General features: G+C 30.7%; 1 protein-coding gene across 3 annotated transcripts; it reads left to right on the plus strand.

Annotated features, from left to right (window-relative positions):
- Positions 1-13,146: 13,146 nt before the first annotated feature.
- On the plus strand, positions 13,147-19,300 carry LOC142630596 (uncharacterized). Of its 3 annotated transcripts, XM_075804612.1 has the most exons (6): positions 13,159-13,682; positions 16,066-16,102; positions 16,217-16,453; positions 16,559-16,606; positions 17,734-17,790; positions 18,536-19,300. In XM_075804612.1, the coding sequence occupies exons 1-6, from the start codon at positions 13,381-13,383 to the stop codon at positions 19,025-19,027; spliced, it is 1,173 nt and encodes a 390-aa protein (XP_075660727.1). In that variant the 5' UTR covers positions 13,159-13,380; the 3' UTR covers positions 19,028-19,300. The 3 variants fall into 3 exon arrangements, with proteins under 3 accessions (XP_075660728.1, XP_075660727.1, XP_075660730.1); XM_075804613.1 differs by lacking the exon at positions 17,734-17,790 and having other exon boundaries at positions 13,147-13,682; XM_075804615.1 differs by lacking the exon at positions 17,734-17,790 and having other exon boundaries at positions 16,559-16,612; positions 18,552-19,300.
- The last annotated feature ends 1,202 nt before the right edge of the window (positions 19,301-20,502 follow it).

A 20,502-nucleotide genomic window follows, 5' to 3' on the forward strand; every position in this document is an offset into this window, starting at 1 on the left:
ATAGGAATATTAAAAATACGAATCCAAAAGGGGGAATGACGGAAGGTGACGTTGGCTGGACTGGAATCACAATGAAATCGCTTCATCATGATCAATCTTTTATCAAAGGACCTGGGACTTCTATCTAATACATCTATCAAATGCTCTGAACCAAAAATAGCAAGAAAGAGATTCTGTCCGACCTCTTTAATAGTTACACCTTGAGAAGAACGCCAAAGATTCACAAGTGGCTTTAAAAGCTTCCTTGTTGAAATCTTTAGTAGTTTGCAACTTGAACAAGATGCTAAATTGTGCCTGCTGTTTAGAAATAGTTACCTTAAAAGCTTCCATAGTTGTAATGCCTTTTTCCACTTCTGACAATTTGAAATGTTTCCAGAGTTCTTCCATAGATGCATCCATAGTAACAAGAATAAAACAGTAGTAATAAAGAGCTATGTAAGATATAGGAAAAGGAAAGGGAGAGAAAAAAAAACAAACCTTCTACCACAATCTAATAACAGAGATTGGAGAGGTTAAGTCTCACAAAGGGAAAGTGAGTTCGTAGCTTCTACAGTCAAAGACTACCGAGAGCCTAAGAGAGAGAAGTTTTTCCAATAACTAGTTGTTAAAATGAAGTTTAAATGTATATATGCGAGTGAGTGTTTAATTAAACTTGGGATAGTTTGGAAATTTATCACTTAACATTTCATGTTTCTTCCTGTGTCTTGAAAAACTGTTTTTCTGTGTATAGAATCATAGGTAGTCTGATATAAAGGTAATCGGTTAAATGTTTTTAGAAGTGTTTAGGACGATTTGTACTTAAGACTTCAGATTCTTCAAAATTTATGGAGATCTTAGGATTTTGTTACCCTAAATTATAAAAATATTTCTTGAGACATTTGTATCTAATTAATATCGTTTGATATCACGATTAAATTATATAAGTAAAATTTCCAATCTCATGGCTGATGTGTTCAAATCAATTTTCGTTAATATAGTCCATTTGTTTGTGTTATTTCTGTTGAACATCTTATCTACATGAAATACCACTTATTTTTCCCTTTATTTCTCATGAGGGCAGCTCAAATAATTTAATCTAAAACAATTTGGGAAGTGAAAAAGAAAAAAAAAGTTGGGTTTGAATTTTCCACTCTTTGAAAAGCTAGAGAAGTAGGTGAAAAGACACAGTGGCGGCACCACATATAGGTCAGGGTGGTCCCAGGACCACCCTGACCTGAAAAAAAAATATAATAATTAAATTTATTTATTTATTTATCTACCCTTAAAAAAAATTAGGAACACCCTCAACATTTTTTTATGCCAATAAAATTAAAGAGAGATACTACGTTCACAATATTTTTACAACATTTTCACAATAAATCACAGGTGGTTAGTTGTTATTAGTTCAAATTTGAACCTAACACTAAGATTACTTTTTTGCGACAACAATAACAATCAGTAATAACTTACCACTTATGATTTGTTGTAAAAATGTTGTGACAATGTTGTGGACATATCATTTCTCAAAATTAAATTTTGGTGGATTATTTGTTACATTTCGGCCAGTACTAGTTTTTAGAAGAAAAAAAAGAAAAATCCCTAAATTGACAAACTCGTTAGTACAGTGTGTCATTACCTGCGTCAAATGCCTAAAAAACAAATCCAGCCAATGCAAAGGTCACCCCTTCTTCTTCTTCTTCTTCTTTGCTTCGTATTAGACGCTATGCTAGTTTGCCTTTTCTTTCTTTTTTTACTCTAGTTTTTGTTTTGTCAAGTTTTTTCTTTAGTTTGCCTTTTAAACTTTAGCTTGCTGACCCCACCCACGTGACAAAGTTTTGGAAATAACAAAACTCAAAAAACTGACAAAAGAGTTTGATTTCAAACTTATTTATTGAGTCTTGTCTCTTCCCAATATGATATACATATATACATTCGTATCGTACTATTTTTGGTTGTTGTTTTTTATTATTTAATTACATATTTATGTTTTAATATTCTAAAACAATAATTGTTATGTAATAACTAAATGATTTGAGTGTCAAAAAAGAAAAACTAAATGATTTGTTTTATTTGAGGTTTACTTATTCGGATCAGTAATTTTATGTTGTATAAGAAAATATAAATATATTTTAATTTTAATTTTTTTTAGAAATCCCAAAACACCTTGAAACGGTACGACGAAATAGATCGGTACCAAAATATTTTGTTCCACTAAACAAACCGAAACAGTGTCCAAAACGGTATTCATAACATTGCTTTCAAGCAAAAAGAAAAGGCTAAAAAATATTGAACTAAAATCTAAAAAAGAAAAAATTGTAATAAACAATCTGAAGAAAAAAAAATTTGTAACAGAGCAAACCCACCAGGAACACCTTGAGAAACATTCCTGGAGCCGCCAATGAAAAGACATGCATCTATTAGTTAGTTGACTGAGTGACCACTTATTAGCCATAAGGACCATATATCTTAAAAACGGAGGGATCAATTTTTATAGCCACTTTTTGAGCAATTAGGTGTTGAAGATTTATATTCTAATATTTGTCGGTAAATCTAATTTCATTTATTAAAGTGTATTTGGATTAGCTTTTTAATTGTTGAGCAACTTATAACTTACTTATTTGTTGAAAGTTGATTAAAAAAGAAAAGAAAAAAGAGACTTCATATAAAAGCTATCCATAAGCAAATAAACTTATAAACTAACCAAAAAAACTAATTAATCCAAACACATACTTAGCCAGAAGATCATAACACATAAGCATGCCCTTTAGCCTAACCTTGAATATTGTTATGCTTTTAGTACTAAAGCTTGCAAGCTAATTCACTCAGCTGTACTAGGTGCAAAAGCTGGACTTCGATACAATTGAAGTGGATGTGCCAGTGTTTTGTTTGTTTGAATTCCATGATACAATCCATGTCGGTTTCTCACTCTTATAATTTGTTCTATTCTTCAGGCAGGCAAGGGGGGTTCATTGCATTTTCCTTAATTCATCAATCTCAAGAAATTATAATTATATGATTCATACTGGCTTCCTTTGAGACTGAACACCCTTGTATAGATTTTGTTTTAATAATTCGATAATTACAACAACATGGCAGGAGGGTTTGAACGTATGGGAAGTTTTCGTTAGAAACATCAAGAATCGCCAGTTGAACTACAAATTTATTGACTTGTATAGATTTGTGTTAATATCTTTACAAATTAATATTTTGAATCTTATCTGAATGGTAGAAAAGTTCGTCACTCTTTCAAATTAATGAATTGGTACAGCCGCTTTTTAAATTCTGATCTGTCACCCATTACTGTGTTTCTTTCCAATACTCATATGCCATTACTCAAAACCCGTTCATCGGCTGCCTATTCAAAAAGCTAGCTACCATGTTCTACTTAATTATCAACACTGCTTGATCATTAAATTGTACTAAATAGGTGCATTAGGAAGCCAGAGCAGAAGCTTTAAGAAGCAGAAAGGAAGACAAGAAAATATGAACAAAAGGTTCCTACTTTTAAGCCTTAGAATTTGTGAGAAAAATGAGAGATACTACTAAGCCTAGAAGGTGAAAACTGAATAGGTTCCTGCATTGTATCTTCAATGGCAAGACTCATTGAATTAGTCAAAGTGATGTTAAGGATACTATAGATTTTACTGAAACTGATGTCACTAATAAGAAGAAAAAAAAAAATCGAACACTCACTTATTATCTTAAAGTGACACTAATCACATTTATTAGCGTATTGTAAGTGTTTTGTAATAAAATTTATATTAACTTCTTTTTTGTTTTTTGTTTTTTTTTTTTGTATTTTCTAATTTCTAGAGGAGCTTCGTGCATGGGGGTGACCATCGTAAACTTACCTAGCATTATATATATATAACCAAAACCTCTACAGCTCCCACAATTTTCCACGTCAGCACAATATTTAAATAAAATTATCATTTTATTTAAATAAAATTATTTTTGTTTAGTCCAAACTTAACAAGGAGTGAAATTCGATTTCTCTAACAAGTCCAACTTAAACTCAAACTCATCATTTTTTAATCATTTTTTTAAAATAAAATTATTTTTGTTTAGTCCAAACTTAACAAGGAGTGAAACTCTATTTTTCTAACAAGTCTAAACTTAAACTCAAACTCAAACATTGATAAAAAAAAAAAAAAAACTTGAATAAATCCTATATTAATATTATCCTAAACGTGGTTTTTTTTTTTTTTGTAAGTCATTGCACGTTCAAGCTTCTTTATCATATTGTAACGCAAATTGAAGTCATACAAGAGCAAATCATGCAATGGTATAGTTTTTTTAATCAATTTAAGATTTTATAAAATTATTTTAGTCTATCTCATAAATAGATAGGTTCCCGTGCACGGGTTAACGACTGGTTAATATTAATTAATAAGGTGTCGTGGTCCTGGAAGGCATGGGAATGGGCTCACAATATATAGTCTCACCGCTCAACCTATATATGCATGTCTTAAATATGCATGCTGTAATATGAAAATATTATAAATTTTACTTTAAAAAAATTACAAACCATAACATAATGAATGCAATTGATGCGTCACTTCAATAAAATAATAAATGGGTGTTTAATTTTATTGTTATTAGTGACATCCGTTTGTAAGATCTATTTAGTAAAATTTATAGTATCCATAACATCACTGCCGCATTTTAGAGGTTTTTTTGTGTGTTCCAAGTCAAATCTTCATTGAAAAAAACCAGATTAAAACATGAAAAAAAAGAAATACTAATTGTGGATTTTGAAATGCACTCGTAGAAATACCATAGCATCAAATAAAGAATTAAATACTCAATACTTAGGTAGGTAGTCAGGTACTCATAAATCTTTTTTTTTTTTTTGCTTGAGCTCTTGTAATCTTTAATAATTTTAATGTTGTAGTTGTAGTCTTTTTTTTAAAAGAAGGTTGTACTCTTTCCACAATATAAAAAGTTAGTAATATTCGAAGTACGTAATAGCAACAAAAGGTCATTTTAATCTTTCTTACATAAAACTTTGGGAAATTTTCGTTTTAACCCTATAGGTTAAGAGAGTACAAATTAAATTCTATAATTAAAAAAATAAATAAATCTTGAGCTTCAAAAAATAACAAGTTAAATCCTATAGTTTTAAAAGTAGGGTCGGCTGAACAATAGATGCAATTAATGCAATTGTCTAAGGCCCCCAAATAAAAAAAGACCTCCACTTGTATAAAAAAAAAATTATATATATAATTTATTTATCTATATATTTTAATTAAAAAAAATTAAGTACTTTTATTGGTCAATAAAATGCATTAAAATGCCACATCGCATCTTAAAATGCAAAACAGTGCACAATAATAGTGCACACAACTTAATAGGACAAGACTCCACAGTACTATGTGCACTGTGCAGTCCTGTCTACGAGCCACAACACATCACAAGGCCTTAAGCTAAGCCTATAGTTTACTCTACTGACTTCACAGCTGGCCCTCACATGGCCCTACACTAATTAATAAGTTATCACATCTTTATCTTTTTAATACAAATTCTTACTTTATCAATTATTATAAATTATCACACCAATGAATACTTTGATGTATATTATATCAACTCATTTGTATTATAGTAATACTAATTTAATTAATTTTTATCATTTGTATTATAGTAATAAATTAATTTTTATTTATGCAGGTTTAGACTTTAAAGTTTAAAAAATGATCCACTTAAAATATTCGCTTAAGATCCCCAAAATTGTTGAGCCGCCCTGTTTAAAAGTAATAGATTATACCACGATTTTGTAAAAAGTAACAAATTTAACTTTATAGTTTCAAAATAAACAATTCAAGCAATGAGTTTTCGAAAAGCAATAAACTATTAAACCTTAGTCCATATAAGTGAAATGACATTTTATTTGAGGTTTGTTATTAGTTTAGGGTTTAATTTGTCACTTTTTATACTTTAGAGTTCAATTTATTACTTTTGAAATTATAGCGTCAATTTGTTACATCCCTTAGATTATAGAGTTTAAATAATTTTCCCAGAAACTTGAATTTGATATGTGTCCTTATAGGAAAAAAATATATAAAAAGATAAAAAAATCCTTTAATTATTTATTGATATTGATAATTAACTCTCTCTCTCTCTCTCTCTTTTTAAATCCCCTTCTTTAATCTTTACCCCATAAAGAAACTATTAAATCAACTAAATTATTTATTTTGTCAATATCGTTTTGAAAATATACATTTTTTTTATAACAAATTCGAAACGTATATAATAAAGTAAAAGTACTATTTGTTTCTCAACAAAAAAAGTACAAGTACTATTAATGCTATAAATAGTAATGGGTGAAATTCTATGAAGAGAAAGTAGTATACCTTTGAATACAACCAAATATAAATAAAAATTTCATCTAAAAAAAAGTAAAAAAAACTAGGGTAAACTACCTATTTAGTATCTAATCTTTACACCATATTTTAATTTGGTCCTTAACCTTTCAATTGTGTCAATTTGGTTCTTAACCTTTTAATGTCGTGTCAATTTAGTCTTTGCCATTATATATTATATGAAAATTGTTTACATACCATATAGCCAAAATAAAATTTTAGTTTATTATCACAACAACAGAAGCTAATTTTTTATTTTGGCCATTAGACATGTCATTAATTTTCATCCAAAAGATAACTGTAAGGATTAAATTGACACGGTAAAGAAAAATTAGGGACCAAATTAACACAATTAAAAAGTTATGGATTAAATTGAAATATGGTGTATAGGATAGGGACCAAATATGTAATTTATCCAAAAAACTATAAATGAGAATTTTTCTTTGAACCAAATATAGGTAACGGATGAAATACTATAAAGAAAAAGTATACATTTTTTTTTAAACACACAATTTATATACTAAAGTTGTGTTCTTTCTTGTTTTCTTTAATTTAGTAAATTCTTTATTGAAAATACTTCACCTCCAGTACACAAGAAGCAACTAGATGCGCAGAAAGTTAGAGACAGTCATTCAAATAGGGACCTTGGTACGTAGTGAAGCATCTTAATTTTTGTGGGTGTGTGTTTTTTTTCCTTTTAAGAATTCATAATTAGGGGATAGGAGATTTGAATTCTCTCTATCTCTCTCTGTATAAAATCGAAGTCTATGAAACTCTCACAATTTTCTATGCACAATATTTAAATAAAATTATTTCATATCATTTTATTTAAATAAAATTATTTTTATTTAGTCTAAACTTAATAAGGAGTGAAACTCTATATCTCTTTAACAAATCCAACTTAAACTCAAACTCATCATTTTTTTTAAACAAAAATATTTTTGTTTAATCCAAACTTATCAAGAAATAAAACTTTATCTCTCTAATAAATCAAACTTAAACTCAAACTCAAACGTTGATATTATTATCATCTATATATAAATATATAAATATATATATATAACCGAAACCTCTGAAACTCTCACAATTTTTCACATCATCATTTTAATTTATAAAAAAAAATTAAATTTTAAACTAAATAGTGAGAGAGTCCTAATAGGAGTCTATCTTTTTTCCTTAATCTTAAAGATTTTTTTTTAAAAGTGAATCTTTCTTTTTTCTTTTTTTGAAACCTAAAGTAAGTCATTTAAAAAAAAAAATTCTAACTTGACATCATCATTTTAATTTATAAAAAAGTTTTAATTTTTAAACCAAATAGTGAGAGAGTGAGCCTCTTCTTTTTTCCTAATCCTAAAGTTTATTTTTTTACATGAATCTTTTTTTTTTTTTTTAAAACCTAAAGTGAGTCCTTTTAAAAAAAAAAATTCTAACGTGAAGTCTAATTATTAAAGAAATTATAATAATTTTTTAAATCCTAATTCTAACATAAGTATCTAAAAAAGTCAAAAATTCCATTTATATATTATATATAGATAATAATATGGAAGAAATGTGTTATGTGGAACCAATGATATGAAAGAAAAAGATTTTTTCTAAACTATTATATTGAACAAAAAATTACTTATTTTCATTTATTATCAAGTTATTATTATTATTATTATTATTATTATTATTATTATTATTATTATTATTATTATTATTATTATTATTATTATTATCTTTCTACTTCACTAACGTGATATTTTATGATAGAGTGCAAACTTATACCCATGGATTATTTTTTTGAATGTAACCCAATCTTTTTTTTATATTTTTTTTATTTTTTTAGTTATATATATTTTGTTTTGTTTCAATAATTTCTAAGTAGTGAATTATTTGATTTGTTTAATATTTTTTGGTCTTTCAGAAGTTTTAACATCTGAATTTTTGAGTCTGAAATTTTTTTTTTTAAGTCATGGCTTCTTCATTAAATTGAAACACAAATTGAAATCATATATGAGCAAATTATGTAATGGTGTAGTTCTTAATCAATTTAAGATTTTATAAAATTATTTTAATCTACCTCACAAATAGATAAGTTCCCGTGCATAGCATGGGTTAGCGACTAGTATTTTTTAAGTTACAAACTCTCGACAATTGACATGCTATTTTTATGTTATTTACCATGCAAAAATGTTTAAGGATGTATTTGGTAACTTTTTTTTATATAATTTCTAAGGGATTTTTTTAATAAACAAATAAGGGAATACGAGATTGAATCTAGGTTCTTCTTAATGTGAAAATTGGAGAATTTTTATTAAAGGATCTTAACTTTTTGTTTTCTCAGTTATAAATCTCGTTGGGCTCATGATGAAAATATCAACATGGTTTGTGTTTTTTTTTTTTAATTTGCCTCCAAATTGATCAGAGGGAAATGGATTTCCCTATTTATGGGAAGAAGAGAAAACACAGAATTAGTGTCTTTATATCTCATCTATATTATGTTAGGTAAAATGGAGGGGAGAGAAGGGAAAGGAGAAGAAAGGAACATGAATAGAAAATTTTCATGAGGTTTTTTTTTTATTTTTATTTTTTATGTATATATGATTTGTGAAAGAAAGTTAGAGAGGAAGGAAAAATTGTAGTGATCCCACAACACTTAAATAGACTGGTTTACCCAATTATTCACGAGGAAAGCAATCAATTGTAAATGATAACGTATAAAAGTAGGTGTTTGGTTTTGTAGTTTTTAGATTTAAAAAAAAAATTATATTTCATTTTTCAAAGAAAAATTTTCTTTTACCTCAAATTTTTTCATCAAAATACTCCTGTCCATTTCCTCCCAATTCGGCAGGGGAAAAAAATGATAGGGTCCAAATGAAAGGTAGATTCCTCCCTTCCTTACTTTTTTATTTCAACTGAACAAAGGATTTCATTTTCCTCATCTCTTCTTCCTCATCCTCTTTTCCTTCTCTCCTTGCTTCTTGTATCCAAAGTTTCAAATACACAGGGTCCGTTTGGATAGAACTTATTGCTGAAAACTGAAAACTGAAAACACTGTAGCAAAATAATTTTAAAATATGTGAATAGTACCGCGGGACCCATTTTTAATGAAAAAGGGGCTGAAAAGTGAAATTTGTGGGTCCGTGAACAGTGCACGAATGCACTGTTCACAGAAGATTGGGTCAACACTTGCGGCTGGAGGAAAAAAAAAAAAAAAAAAACTGAAAATGCAGACGCAGCTTCAGTGGAATCCAAACGCCCTCACAATCAACTAGTATATTTTATCTTTTTGAGCATCTGACTATTCTCTCAGATATATACAGTCTCTCTGTCTCACACACACACACCAGGTTATTATAAAAAGGAATCTCATGGAAGTGGCCTCCCAAGATACTAATAAGAAATTTCAAACTCAATATCTCATAAATATTATAAGAAATTACGAACTACTAGCCAAATTCCTTAGAATTTCAAAATCATTTCAATTTTAAAAAATAAGTGTATAGTGTGTAACAGTTGTTTTTCTAACTGTGTCTGCAGGAGTTGAAGAGTCTTTGCATGGAACTTTAAAACATATAGGTGAAAAGTCAATTAGATCTGTTCTCCGTGTGCCAGTACAGTTGACATGATATTCATCTATTCAAGCATTCCCATTTATGTATCATTGATATTCATTATACACATTTGGCATTGCACAATCAAGTGTGCATGTGATGTATCTTTCTCAACCTCATGTTTAATCTAGTTCATCAACTTGTTAATGCTCTGGTCGTTGGCCTATTTTAATCACTGACTAAGCACTGATAGCCATTAATGTCTGTATCACTCAGATCTTCTTCATTTTTTGATAAGATGTGACACTCACAGATCTGGTTGTTTATGATACATCATCTTCAAATATCTGGTAGACCGTATTGCTACCTCTTCTTCGAAGAGATTTAATTTTAATGTTTAAGCAACAAAAATTAATACACGGCTAGGAGTCCAAAAGGCACTGCCAAAAGTGCTTCAATTTGGAAACCAAAAAAAAAAAACTTGTTTTACAAAGTGTATTTTACACACACTGTGATTTATAATTGGAAGCGTGATTTAAAGTTATAAAAACACACAAATAACAAAGTGGGACAACCTGTAAAAACCAAGTGACTGAAAGTATCATATAAACAAGGAAGACTAATGTTAAAATTTTTATTAAAAAAATAGTAAAGTTTTCACAATTATTAAAATGATAAATAAAAATTGAAGTAATATTACTTTTTTTTATATGCACTCATCACTTACACTAGGAACATCATTTATGCTTTTTTTATTTATGTGATTTGAAACTCTTCCCTCTATTTCACTATCTAGCTATAAAAGCAATTCCTATCGAATGTTAAAAAAAATTGTTTTCTTAGACTTAGGAGAACCATATTCCTACAGGATTTCTTTACTGCCTAAAATCCTTAGCTTTTGAAGACACTAGCGTATAGCCATATATAGTATTGATTATTTTCGTGGCTCCATATGTCAGTCTATTTAATTAAGGTAGTTAACAAAATACATACCCATATTTTCATGCTTTTATTTCGTTAGTGTTTTAACGTGAAACTAACGGGAGTACTGATTTGACAAATATGTATAGTTTAAGAAGTAAATTGACCAATAAAAAAATTTAGGAAACGTCTTAGCCACTAGTTCAAAGTTTAAGAGGGTGTATGAGCATTTTTTCCTATATTTTTTAATTAATTGTATTATTATTTTTAAAAATAACTTTCAACTACACATTAAATTTTTCATTCGAAATAACTTTCAAAGAACAATTAAAGTTTCTATTCGCAGCAGAGATTGGATATCATTTAGCCATTTTTGAGGGTGATGCTCAAACCATTATTAATCAGCTGCTAAGCCAAGAAGAAGTTCTAGCTAAGTATGGTGAGGTAATTCAAGATTGCAAAGTGTTTAATGTCAGACTTTAGAAGAGTTAAAGTCACTCATATTAAACGCAAGGGCAATATTGTTGCTCATGTTTTAGCAAAAAAGGCAAACTGTGTAGGAGATTTTCAGGTGTGGGTTGAAGAGGTTCCACTTGATGTCCTTCCTTTCGTAATTCGTGATCTGCTTTAGTTTTTTCAATAAAAGTCAGTTCGACTTGATTCTTCACCCAAAAAAAAAAAAAAAAAAAACTCTTTCTGTCTCTCTCTCTCTCTCCTTTAAGATCACTCTTTTCAATTGACAAATTTTTCTTTCAAATTATTTTGTAGGAATTTTTCTCCAATTCACTACCAGACAACTTATAAGATTATTAATGTGTATTATTTAAACAAGTTTATAAAACTTATTAAAAAGGTCATATGATTTGTTATCTTTTCTGGGGGGAAAAAAATCATGCATGTGACTAAAAACTAAAAATTACAAATTGATAATCTCTTCAACTGCCATGTAGTAAGATTTCTCTAAACTGATTTTGGAGGTAAACTGCTCATCTATTCAATTCCATAAAATAATTCTAAGGAATTTTAAATTGTTAGTTTTCGAAAAATATTACCTGGCTTTATAAGAAAAGGCCCCAAAAGGAATTCATCCATATATTTCGTCTTACCGTCTTTAAAGGAGGATTCTTCCATTTATTTGTATTTTTGTATTTTTGTTAGATAGTGGGGCATGAAATGAATACAAGAGATCTACTCGAGTTAGCTCATAACTAAAATACATTAAAGACACAGGGAAAAAAAAAAAAAACTAACACTATTTCATATTTTTCCTATCCTGCTCCATTCTGTATGGATTTTCCTAATCTTGAAGAAGAATGGAATGGCAATAGGTTTCGACTATTTTTTGCTTCGAGTGTGTGTATATATATTGTTTAATTTTTTATACATAATTCTAATTTAATTTTTTGTTACATATTCTGTTAACATATCTAAACACACTCATCTTTCTCTTGACACTTACCTTGGGAATCTCTCTTTTCTTTTTCATCTTTATCTCATCTATACTAGAGTCATCTCATTTTTTTTCCTAAAAAATTTAATTTATTAGACATAGCAGAACAATATTACTATCCACGCAACTTTTTTACATTTTTCAAAATTATGGAAGTGATTGATTGAAAGTGGTGCTAAACCCACAACTTTTTACCACCACTCACAATCAACCCTTCCCTGACTATGAAAAATGTTTTGAAAAAATTGTGTGCTTAGCACTAAAATTCAGCGAGAGAGGTGTTTCATATCACAAACATATGGAAATTTCTTATTAAAATGTCATCATTCCAATTTGTCCTGCTTCAATTATAAAAAGTAAACCATGTATAGCCCACATATAAAAATTTCCCCTAAAAATGACAACCTCAATTTGTCCAGCTTCAATTCTAAAAAAAGGATGAAATAGACCCATCACCTAATCCCACCCTTTCTTGTTAGCATCCTTACATACCACTTTTGAACTAGATTGGAGGTGGGTTTCTTTTTTTCTTTTTTTTCCAATAAGTCTATAGTCATAATTATTTTTCTCAAACATTAGGGTGATAAGTTATAAATGGAGATGATAAAATATCATAAGTGGTCCATCTAGGTAAGAATCTAAAACAACTTTATAACTCATATATAGTAAAAATTTATATTAGCAAGTGATATTCATTATTCATCTTTAGTTCAACAAATTAAGGAGGGAAAGAAAAAAAATATAAAGAAAAAAAGAAAAAGAAAGAAAAGACAGGGATATAACACGTGGAGCATGTTCATAGTGTAATGGACAACTACCTCAGACCAAAGTGGGTACATTTATGATTGTTTCTCAAAAAAAAAAAAAAAAACTATGAATAGGAGAGAGAGAAAACACTTCCACACACTTTCCCCACAAATCTCTCTTACACACACATCTCAGTGACTCTTCTTGTCTCTTTTCACTGTGCAAACACCAAGCACAAGAAAACTTAACAAAATTCCAAGGAATGTCAATTTCCTTCTGAGAACTCTCTCTCTCTCTTATTCTCTCATCTTATAACCCAAAAAAACACAGTTTACAGTACTTACTCAGACAGTGACACAAAGAGATTGATTGATAGATAGAGAGAATAATGGGTGGGATGACTTCATCAATGGCTGCAAAATTTGCTTTCTTTCCTCCAAACCCACCTTCCTACAAGCTAATTACAGATAATGCCACTGGTCTTTTGGTCTTGGACTCTTTTTCTATCCGTGAAAACATCGAGGTTCTGAGGCTTCCAACGCGTCGTGGCACTGAGATCGTTGCCGTTTATATTCGGTACCCCATGGCCACCTCTACCCTCCTTTACTCTCATGGAAATGCAGCTGATATTGGCCAAATGTACGAGCTTTTCGTCGAACTCAGCGTCCACTTGCGTGTCAATCTCTTAGGGTACCTCATCTCTCTCTACCCTTTTGTCCTTTTTGAAAGATTTTGTTCATACATGTGAAATTTGGTCATGTTTTTGTGTGTGAATTGGTGAAACTAAGATGAGTTTTAGATACCCTTTTTTTTGTTTATGTGGGATTTTGAAGTTTCTTTGGGTAAAAGTGATGGGAGATAGTGCCTTATTGGGGTTATAAATACTCACTGCACAAAGCTCCAACTTTTTGCTGGTGTAGAACACTTGTTGAATAATGTAATTTTATGAGTGAATTTTGATTAAGCAGAGTTGTTTACTAAATGAAAGAGGGTGATAGCTGTTTTTAGTATTGAGTTTGAGGTGCACCAGGATTGAAAACTTGGTGATAGATTAGATGAAATAATGAATTCAAGTGGATTGGGATGTAGGGTGGCTGGGGTGGGGTGGTTCTTAGGTCTGAATTTTGCATCAAATGGGAAAAAAGAATGCACACACATATAGATATTGTTCATTTGTTATCTGTATAGATTTGAATTCTTACACATCTAATGTTATTGAATAGATATTGGTAGTGGATATGGAGAATCATGTGAATTTCTATTACCCTGTTGAACTTAATCAACTGATTCCACAACAGTGAACCAAATTGGCTGGTGAATGCATCTGCATGGTTGAGACTAGTACATTAATTTGTTTTTCTGGTCTACTTTTGGTCCAGGGTTTTAGTGGGACAAAAATTAAGTGTTATATGAATTTAAAGAAGTTGGTGAATGCACCTATGCATGGTCGAACCTAGTACATTAATTTCTATTTGTGGCTGACTTTTTGGCCAGGTGTAATGAGAAAAGAAAAAAGTTTTATAGATGGATTTAAATAAATGTTGGTGAATGCATCTATGAATGGTTAGGACCAGTACATTAATTTATTTTAATGATGAATTACGAAATCAAGTTTAGCTCCTTCAAACTTAATTAATTAATTTATTTTTGTTTTAGTAATTAATCTTAAGTACCATGTGGGATCAGAATGTGTGATATTTCACCAACCGTGCTGCTTATTTTATCTGTGACATTGATTGCACAAAAATTTAGCTTCTCTATACTTACTCGTGTGCATTTGTGCACTAATTATGCTTTAGTAATTTAGAATGACTTTACTTATTTTTTCCCCTTTTGAATAGGATTCTTTTACTTGCACCCTCCCCCACTCACACCCCCCCCCCCCCCAAACAAAAGGATTTTTGTTGGAAGCAGAAGAAAAGAATCTCTTTTGGTTATGTGGCAAAGAAAATTTTTTACATATGGAAGCAAAGTAGCAAAAACAAGCCTAAATGGAGCTTCACTTGCCTATACTTTAGAAAAATGTTTCCTTGTTTCAATAAGAATCACGATTATTCTTTATTGAAGATTATTTATACTTGTCATATGCATGTTCTAAGACTGAACACCACAAGATATTCCTTGACACCATCAAGTCGTAGGTTACAGTGCCCATTATTTTCTGGTCTACTTTTGGTCCAGGGTTTTAGTGGGACAAAAATTAAGTGTTATATGAATTTAAAGAAGTTGGTGAAAGCACCTATGCATGGTCGAACCTAGTACATTAATTTCTATTTGTGGCTGACTTTTTGGCCAGGTGTAATGAGAAAAGAAAAAAGTTTTATAGATGGATTTAAATAAATGTTGGTGAATGCATCTATGAATGGTTAGGACCAGTACATTAATTTATTTTAATGATGAATTACGAAATCAAGTTTTGCTCCTTCAAATTTAATTAATTAATTTATTTTTGTTTTAGTAATTAATCTTAAGTACCATGTGGGATCAGAATGTGTGATATTTCACCAACCGTGCTGCTTATTTTATCTGTGACATTGATTGCACAAAAATTTAGCTTCTCTATACTTACTCGTGTGCATTTGTGCACTAATTATGCTTTAGTAATTTAGAATGACTTTACTTATTTTTTCCCCTTTTGAATAGGATTCTTTTACTTGCACCCTCCCCCACTCACCCCCCCCCCCCCCACAAAAAAAAAGGATTTTTGTTGGAAGCAGAAGAAAAGAATCTCTTTTGGTTATGTGGCAAAGAAAATTTTTTACATATGGAAGCAAAGTAGCAAAAACAAGCCTAAAAGGAGCTTCACTTGCCTATACTGTAGAAAAATGTTTCCTTGTTTCAATAAGAATCACGATTATTCTTTATTGAAGATTATTTATACTTGTCATATGCATGTTCTAAGACTGAACACCACAAGATATTCCTTGACACCATCAAGTCGTAGGTTACAGTGCCCATTATTTTATATGATGGCTCTCTTATTGTAGAGTTATCTAGATAAGAGGCAGCTGACTTTCGACTTGAACCTCATATATTGAATATACTCTCAATCACCTTATTTAAATTTATGCAGGTATGACTACTCTGGCTATGGGCAGTCATCAGGAAAGGTAACCACAGTATGAAAAAAAAAGAGAAGGCAATATGAATTTCCTTTTATAGTTCTACTATTCAAAAATGCTGCACAAAAGCACTCTGAATCTCATATGTGAACCTTTCTGCAGCCAAGTGAGCAAAATACTTATGCAGACATTGAGGCGGCATACAAGTGTCTTGAAGAAAACTATGGTACTAAGCAGGAAGACATAATTCTGTATGGCCAATCTGTTGGAAGTGGCCCTACTTTGGATCTTGCTGCCCGTTTACCTAAACTAAGAGCTGTTGTTCTGCATAGCCCAATTCTATCAGGGTTAAGGGTCATGTATCCTGTGAAGCGCACATACTGGTTTGACATCTATAAGGTCGAATTCTTGTTTATTGATCTATAACACTGTCAAAGATTGTTAAATCCAAAAATATTGTGTTTGTTCTGTGTCTGAATATTAATTTACTTTGTTTTTGTGCAGAACATTGACAAAATTCCTTTGGTAAAGTGTCCTGTACTGGTAATTCACGTAAGTGTCTAGAATTTAATATCTTGTTTGTCAATAGTGTAATATAGGAGTGTTACCGTTATCTAATTTTGGTTACATGCTGCTTCTATTTATTGTTTCTTTAGTTGACTACATTAATGCAGTGTCATGCAATTGTAACAACCCATGCAGTCATTCTTGGGGGCAGTTGGGCTTATACTAGAAATAAAATGATACCATTTAGTCTTATAAAAACTTTAGAATCAAATTGTTGCAGAAAATAATGTCAAAATAAGTATGATAGAAAATTTGGAGATTCAGGTAATTTTCTGAAAATGGGAATGTTGAAGAATGAGTGGCAAAAGAAGAAAGGATAGAATATGTGCTTCTGTAAGAAGCCGAGATGGTGGTTGATCACCAGACGCTCATGTATCACAAGCATGTAAGAGCAGTGGCTGAAACTGTTATTTATGTAATCACCTAAAGGACAGGAGCTAAGAGATAAAGGTTTACGTCTACAGTAAGGATTGAGCAGGAATCTGTTGCAGAAAGATTAGTATAGAATGTGCAGTTAACCTCCAGTAATTAAAATAGGGCTTTGTTGAGGTGAATAAAGTGTGGAGCATAAACCTAGGCAGTTATGAACCTAGTTACCATTATTCATAAAATACGTTCCTATCATTTTTTTAAAATTTGGTTTATATTGTTGCTCACGACATCAACTAGCTTCAATTCAAGAGGAGTGAAAATTTTATGGTATGGGATGCTGTGTAGTTTCTAATATCTAATATCTGCATTCTGCCTTATCCAATAGTAAAAGACTAATTAGAAGTTTTAGAGTTGTTGAATGCCTGGCATTTAAGAAACAGGCTGGCGTATCCTAGAAAAGAGGTTGAGGTAGTGACAATTATGACAAGGAGATAATTTGTCAACAAAGACTTTAAGCGTATGCTAGCAAAGAGGTTAAATGTATACTAGCAAAGAGGTTAAATTTATATTAAGTAGGAGGCATCTAAGGACATGTCAATTAAGGGAGTAATAGAGACTATGAATATAGATAGAGTGTAATGGAGGAAAAGAATACACATTACCAACCCTAACTAATTTTTCGAGTATCCATAGCCAACCCCAAAAATTTGGGACTAAGGCTTTGTTTGTTGTTGTTGTAGGAGGCATCTAAGGAAAGAGGAAGGCTAGAAAAATTAGCAATGGAAGAAGACATGGTGGTTTGTGATTTCATAGAAGATATGAGGTTTTTTTTATTGGCAAATTACATGTGCACAGCCTTTGAATTTTGAACCCACGACCTCACTCTCCATCCCCTTTTTAGAAAGAGAGAGAGAGCGTGGGGGGGGGGGGGGGGGAGGTGCAATTTGAGCTAGAGATCATTGGCCTAATAGAGAATATAGTTTTAAATGGTGCTAAAAAAAATATTTTGTCATTTGTGGCAAACACCAACTTGTTGGGATCCAAGTACTGTTTTAGATCTGAGTTGTTCAGCATTGTAACAAACAGGTGAAATAAGTTGCTCATAAGACACTTATGGTTTTAAATGTTACTTACGTGCACACCTTCTATTAAAAAACGTTTCCAATTCTATTATTTAGGTTCCTCAAGGTAATTTGAGGTTTAAACAATATTTTCTTATATGCTATGTATGGAACGAAAACACCACCATAAAGTTGAGGTCTTGGTCCATTTTGGCACATAAAATACAAATATAACTCTGGAAGAGTATCGCTGATCAGAAGTTAAAAAATAAAGTTAAGTTTTTCTTGTTTTTGTTTTTGTGGCACTGCTATGGGGTTGCAGCTGCTGTTCTTGACAATGTTTGTCTTGGTCCACGTCATGGGATGAGTCAATCTTGCATTACACATGCATGTTCTCTCTAGTTATTTCTAGTTGTACTTAGCACAATCTCTGAATTAAGTATTAAATTATCTGATTTGGTATATTACCCTTGTCATTCAGGGAACTGCCGATGAAGTTGTTGACTGTTCTCATGGCAAGCAGCTTTGGCAAATGTGTCAGGAGAAGTATGAACCTTTGTGGCTCAAAGGAGGAAACCACTGTGATTTGGAACTTTATCCAGAATATATTAGGCATCTAAAGAAGTTCATATTGTCAGTCGAAAAGTCACCTTCACGTAGGAATGGTTCAAGGAGCAGCACCGACCGATTGGAGCAGTCCAGACGGAGTACTGATTTTTTTGAGGCTCCTAGGAAGAGTTCTGACTGGAGAGAAACACCTAGGAAGAGCATAGATAGGCCTGAAAAACTGAAAATTCATGACTACAAGTTTCATAACATTGACAAGTTAGATAAGTTAGGAAATCCATTTGACCAAATGGAAAGGTCAAGGAGAAGTGTGGAATACCATGAGAAATCTAGGAAAAGCATTGATCAACAGCTACAAAAAGCACGAAAGAGTGTTGACTGGTTGGATAGGATTCGAACTGGGTAGATCTATTCTTTGTAAAATTTGTGCACTGAATTTGTTCTTGGGGAAGGGGACCAAAAAAAAGCAACAAAGGAAAGATGAGAAAATTACTTTGTGTTTCACTTATGGTTTCAGGATTTGTATTTTGAATTTTCAGTAGTTGTGTTATGGATTGTAGAGTGGGAAATGTTGGGATCATTATCCTCGATTGTCAATGGAAGAACTCTTAACCCCTTTATTTTTTATCATTGAAAGAAAGTGAGGCTTGAGGTTTATTTATATTATCACGTTTATAAAGTGATAGCATCTTCATTGTTATTGAATTACTTCTTTTCATTCTATAAAATTTATAGACGAATGTCCAAAATGGGACACTGGGTTATATCATAACAAATGTAGCAAAAGACTTTGAAGAAAGCTAGTCTACCGGGATTTTGAATTTGAACTCTAAAAACCTTATGGACATCATTACTGGCTTTGGTCTGTTGACTGCTAAAAATAGAATTTAAGGTCACCACAAAGTTTAAGTTCTGTGAATTTTATAATATAGATGAATAAACTTATAAAAAATTGCTCGGGAAGCTTAATCGAAGTCTAACAAAACCCAATATTTAGATGGGGAATATATGGTGGCAAGGGCAAGGAGAGAAGAGGTGAAGTTCTCTCTTTTCTATTATCTCCCTCCGTTTGAAACATATCCTCAATAACATGTTTAGTATCTTGGTTAATACCAGTATTATTATCAAAAGAGAACTTTTTTTTTTATGTGCTTAACATCAGTAGAACTTAAAAAAAAAACTAAAAGCAAAACTTATCATCTCCCTCATTTATTAACTTTGTGTCATAAATTTTCAAATCTCTTAACCCTTTATAAATAATAATAATAATAATAATAATCCTCAATTGCTCTTCAAATTCAAATTATATCATATCAAAACACTAAAATTGTATAATTTACTCAAAAACTAAACTACTAGTAATATTAGCTAAGGGGATAAAGGAACATAGAAAAAGATAATTCCAAAAATCATTAAACTAAACAATTAAAAATAATAATATTACTTTTTGTCATCTATATTTTTTAATAAATTCCAATTTAGAATAGGTACTCTCAACCTAAACATATCTTTTCTCATTCTTAAGAAAGTGCACCAAAATGGACCAAAAGTAGACAGAATTAGACCAAAGTGTACCGCGTGGACCAAATTGACCTAAGTGGACCGAAATGGACTAATTTAGACCAAAATATACCGGACCGAACTGGACTAAATGAATTGAAGTAAGAGTAACCAAGAAAAAGGAAAGTGTGGCAGAACTCTTTGTAAATTAAAGTAGATAAATGTATAAATGCAAATTATATGTAAATTTAAAACCATCCAAAATATTATTAAAAAAAAACTGTCCAAAATGAAAGTGTTAAGTCAATCAGTTAATATATTTAATATTATCAAATAAATTAAAGGCAAAAGGCAATAACCAAAAAAATGGTTAAGTAATTG

Source organism: Castanea sativa, chromosome 4, assembly GCF_040712315.1.
Source record: "Castanea sativa cultivar Marrone di Chiusa Pesio chromosome 4, ASM4071231v1".
Taxonomy (NCBI): Eukaryota; Viridiplantae; Streptophyta; class Magnoliopsida; order Fagales; family Fagaceae; genus Castanea; species Castanea sativa.

Bases quoted from the DNA above. Each gene is read 5' to 3' on its own strand.
- LOC142630596 (XM_075804612.1), top strand. From the start codon at position 13,381: ATGGGTGGGATGACTTCATCAATGGCTGCAAAATTTGCTTTCTTTCCT. The intron at 16,454-16,558 runs GTCGAATTCTTG...GTTTTTGTGCAG, and splicing joins ACTGGTTTGACATCTATAAG to AACATTGACAAAATTCCTTT. The intron at 16,607-17,733 runs GTAAGTGTCTAG...TTGTTGTTGTAG, and splicing joins GTCCTGTACTGGTAATTCAC to GAGGCATCTAAGGAAAGAGG.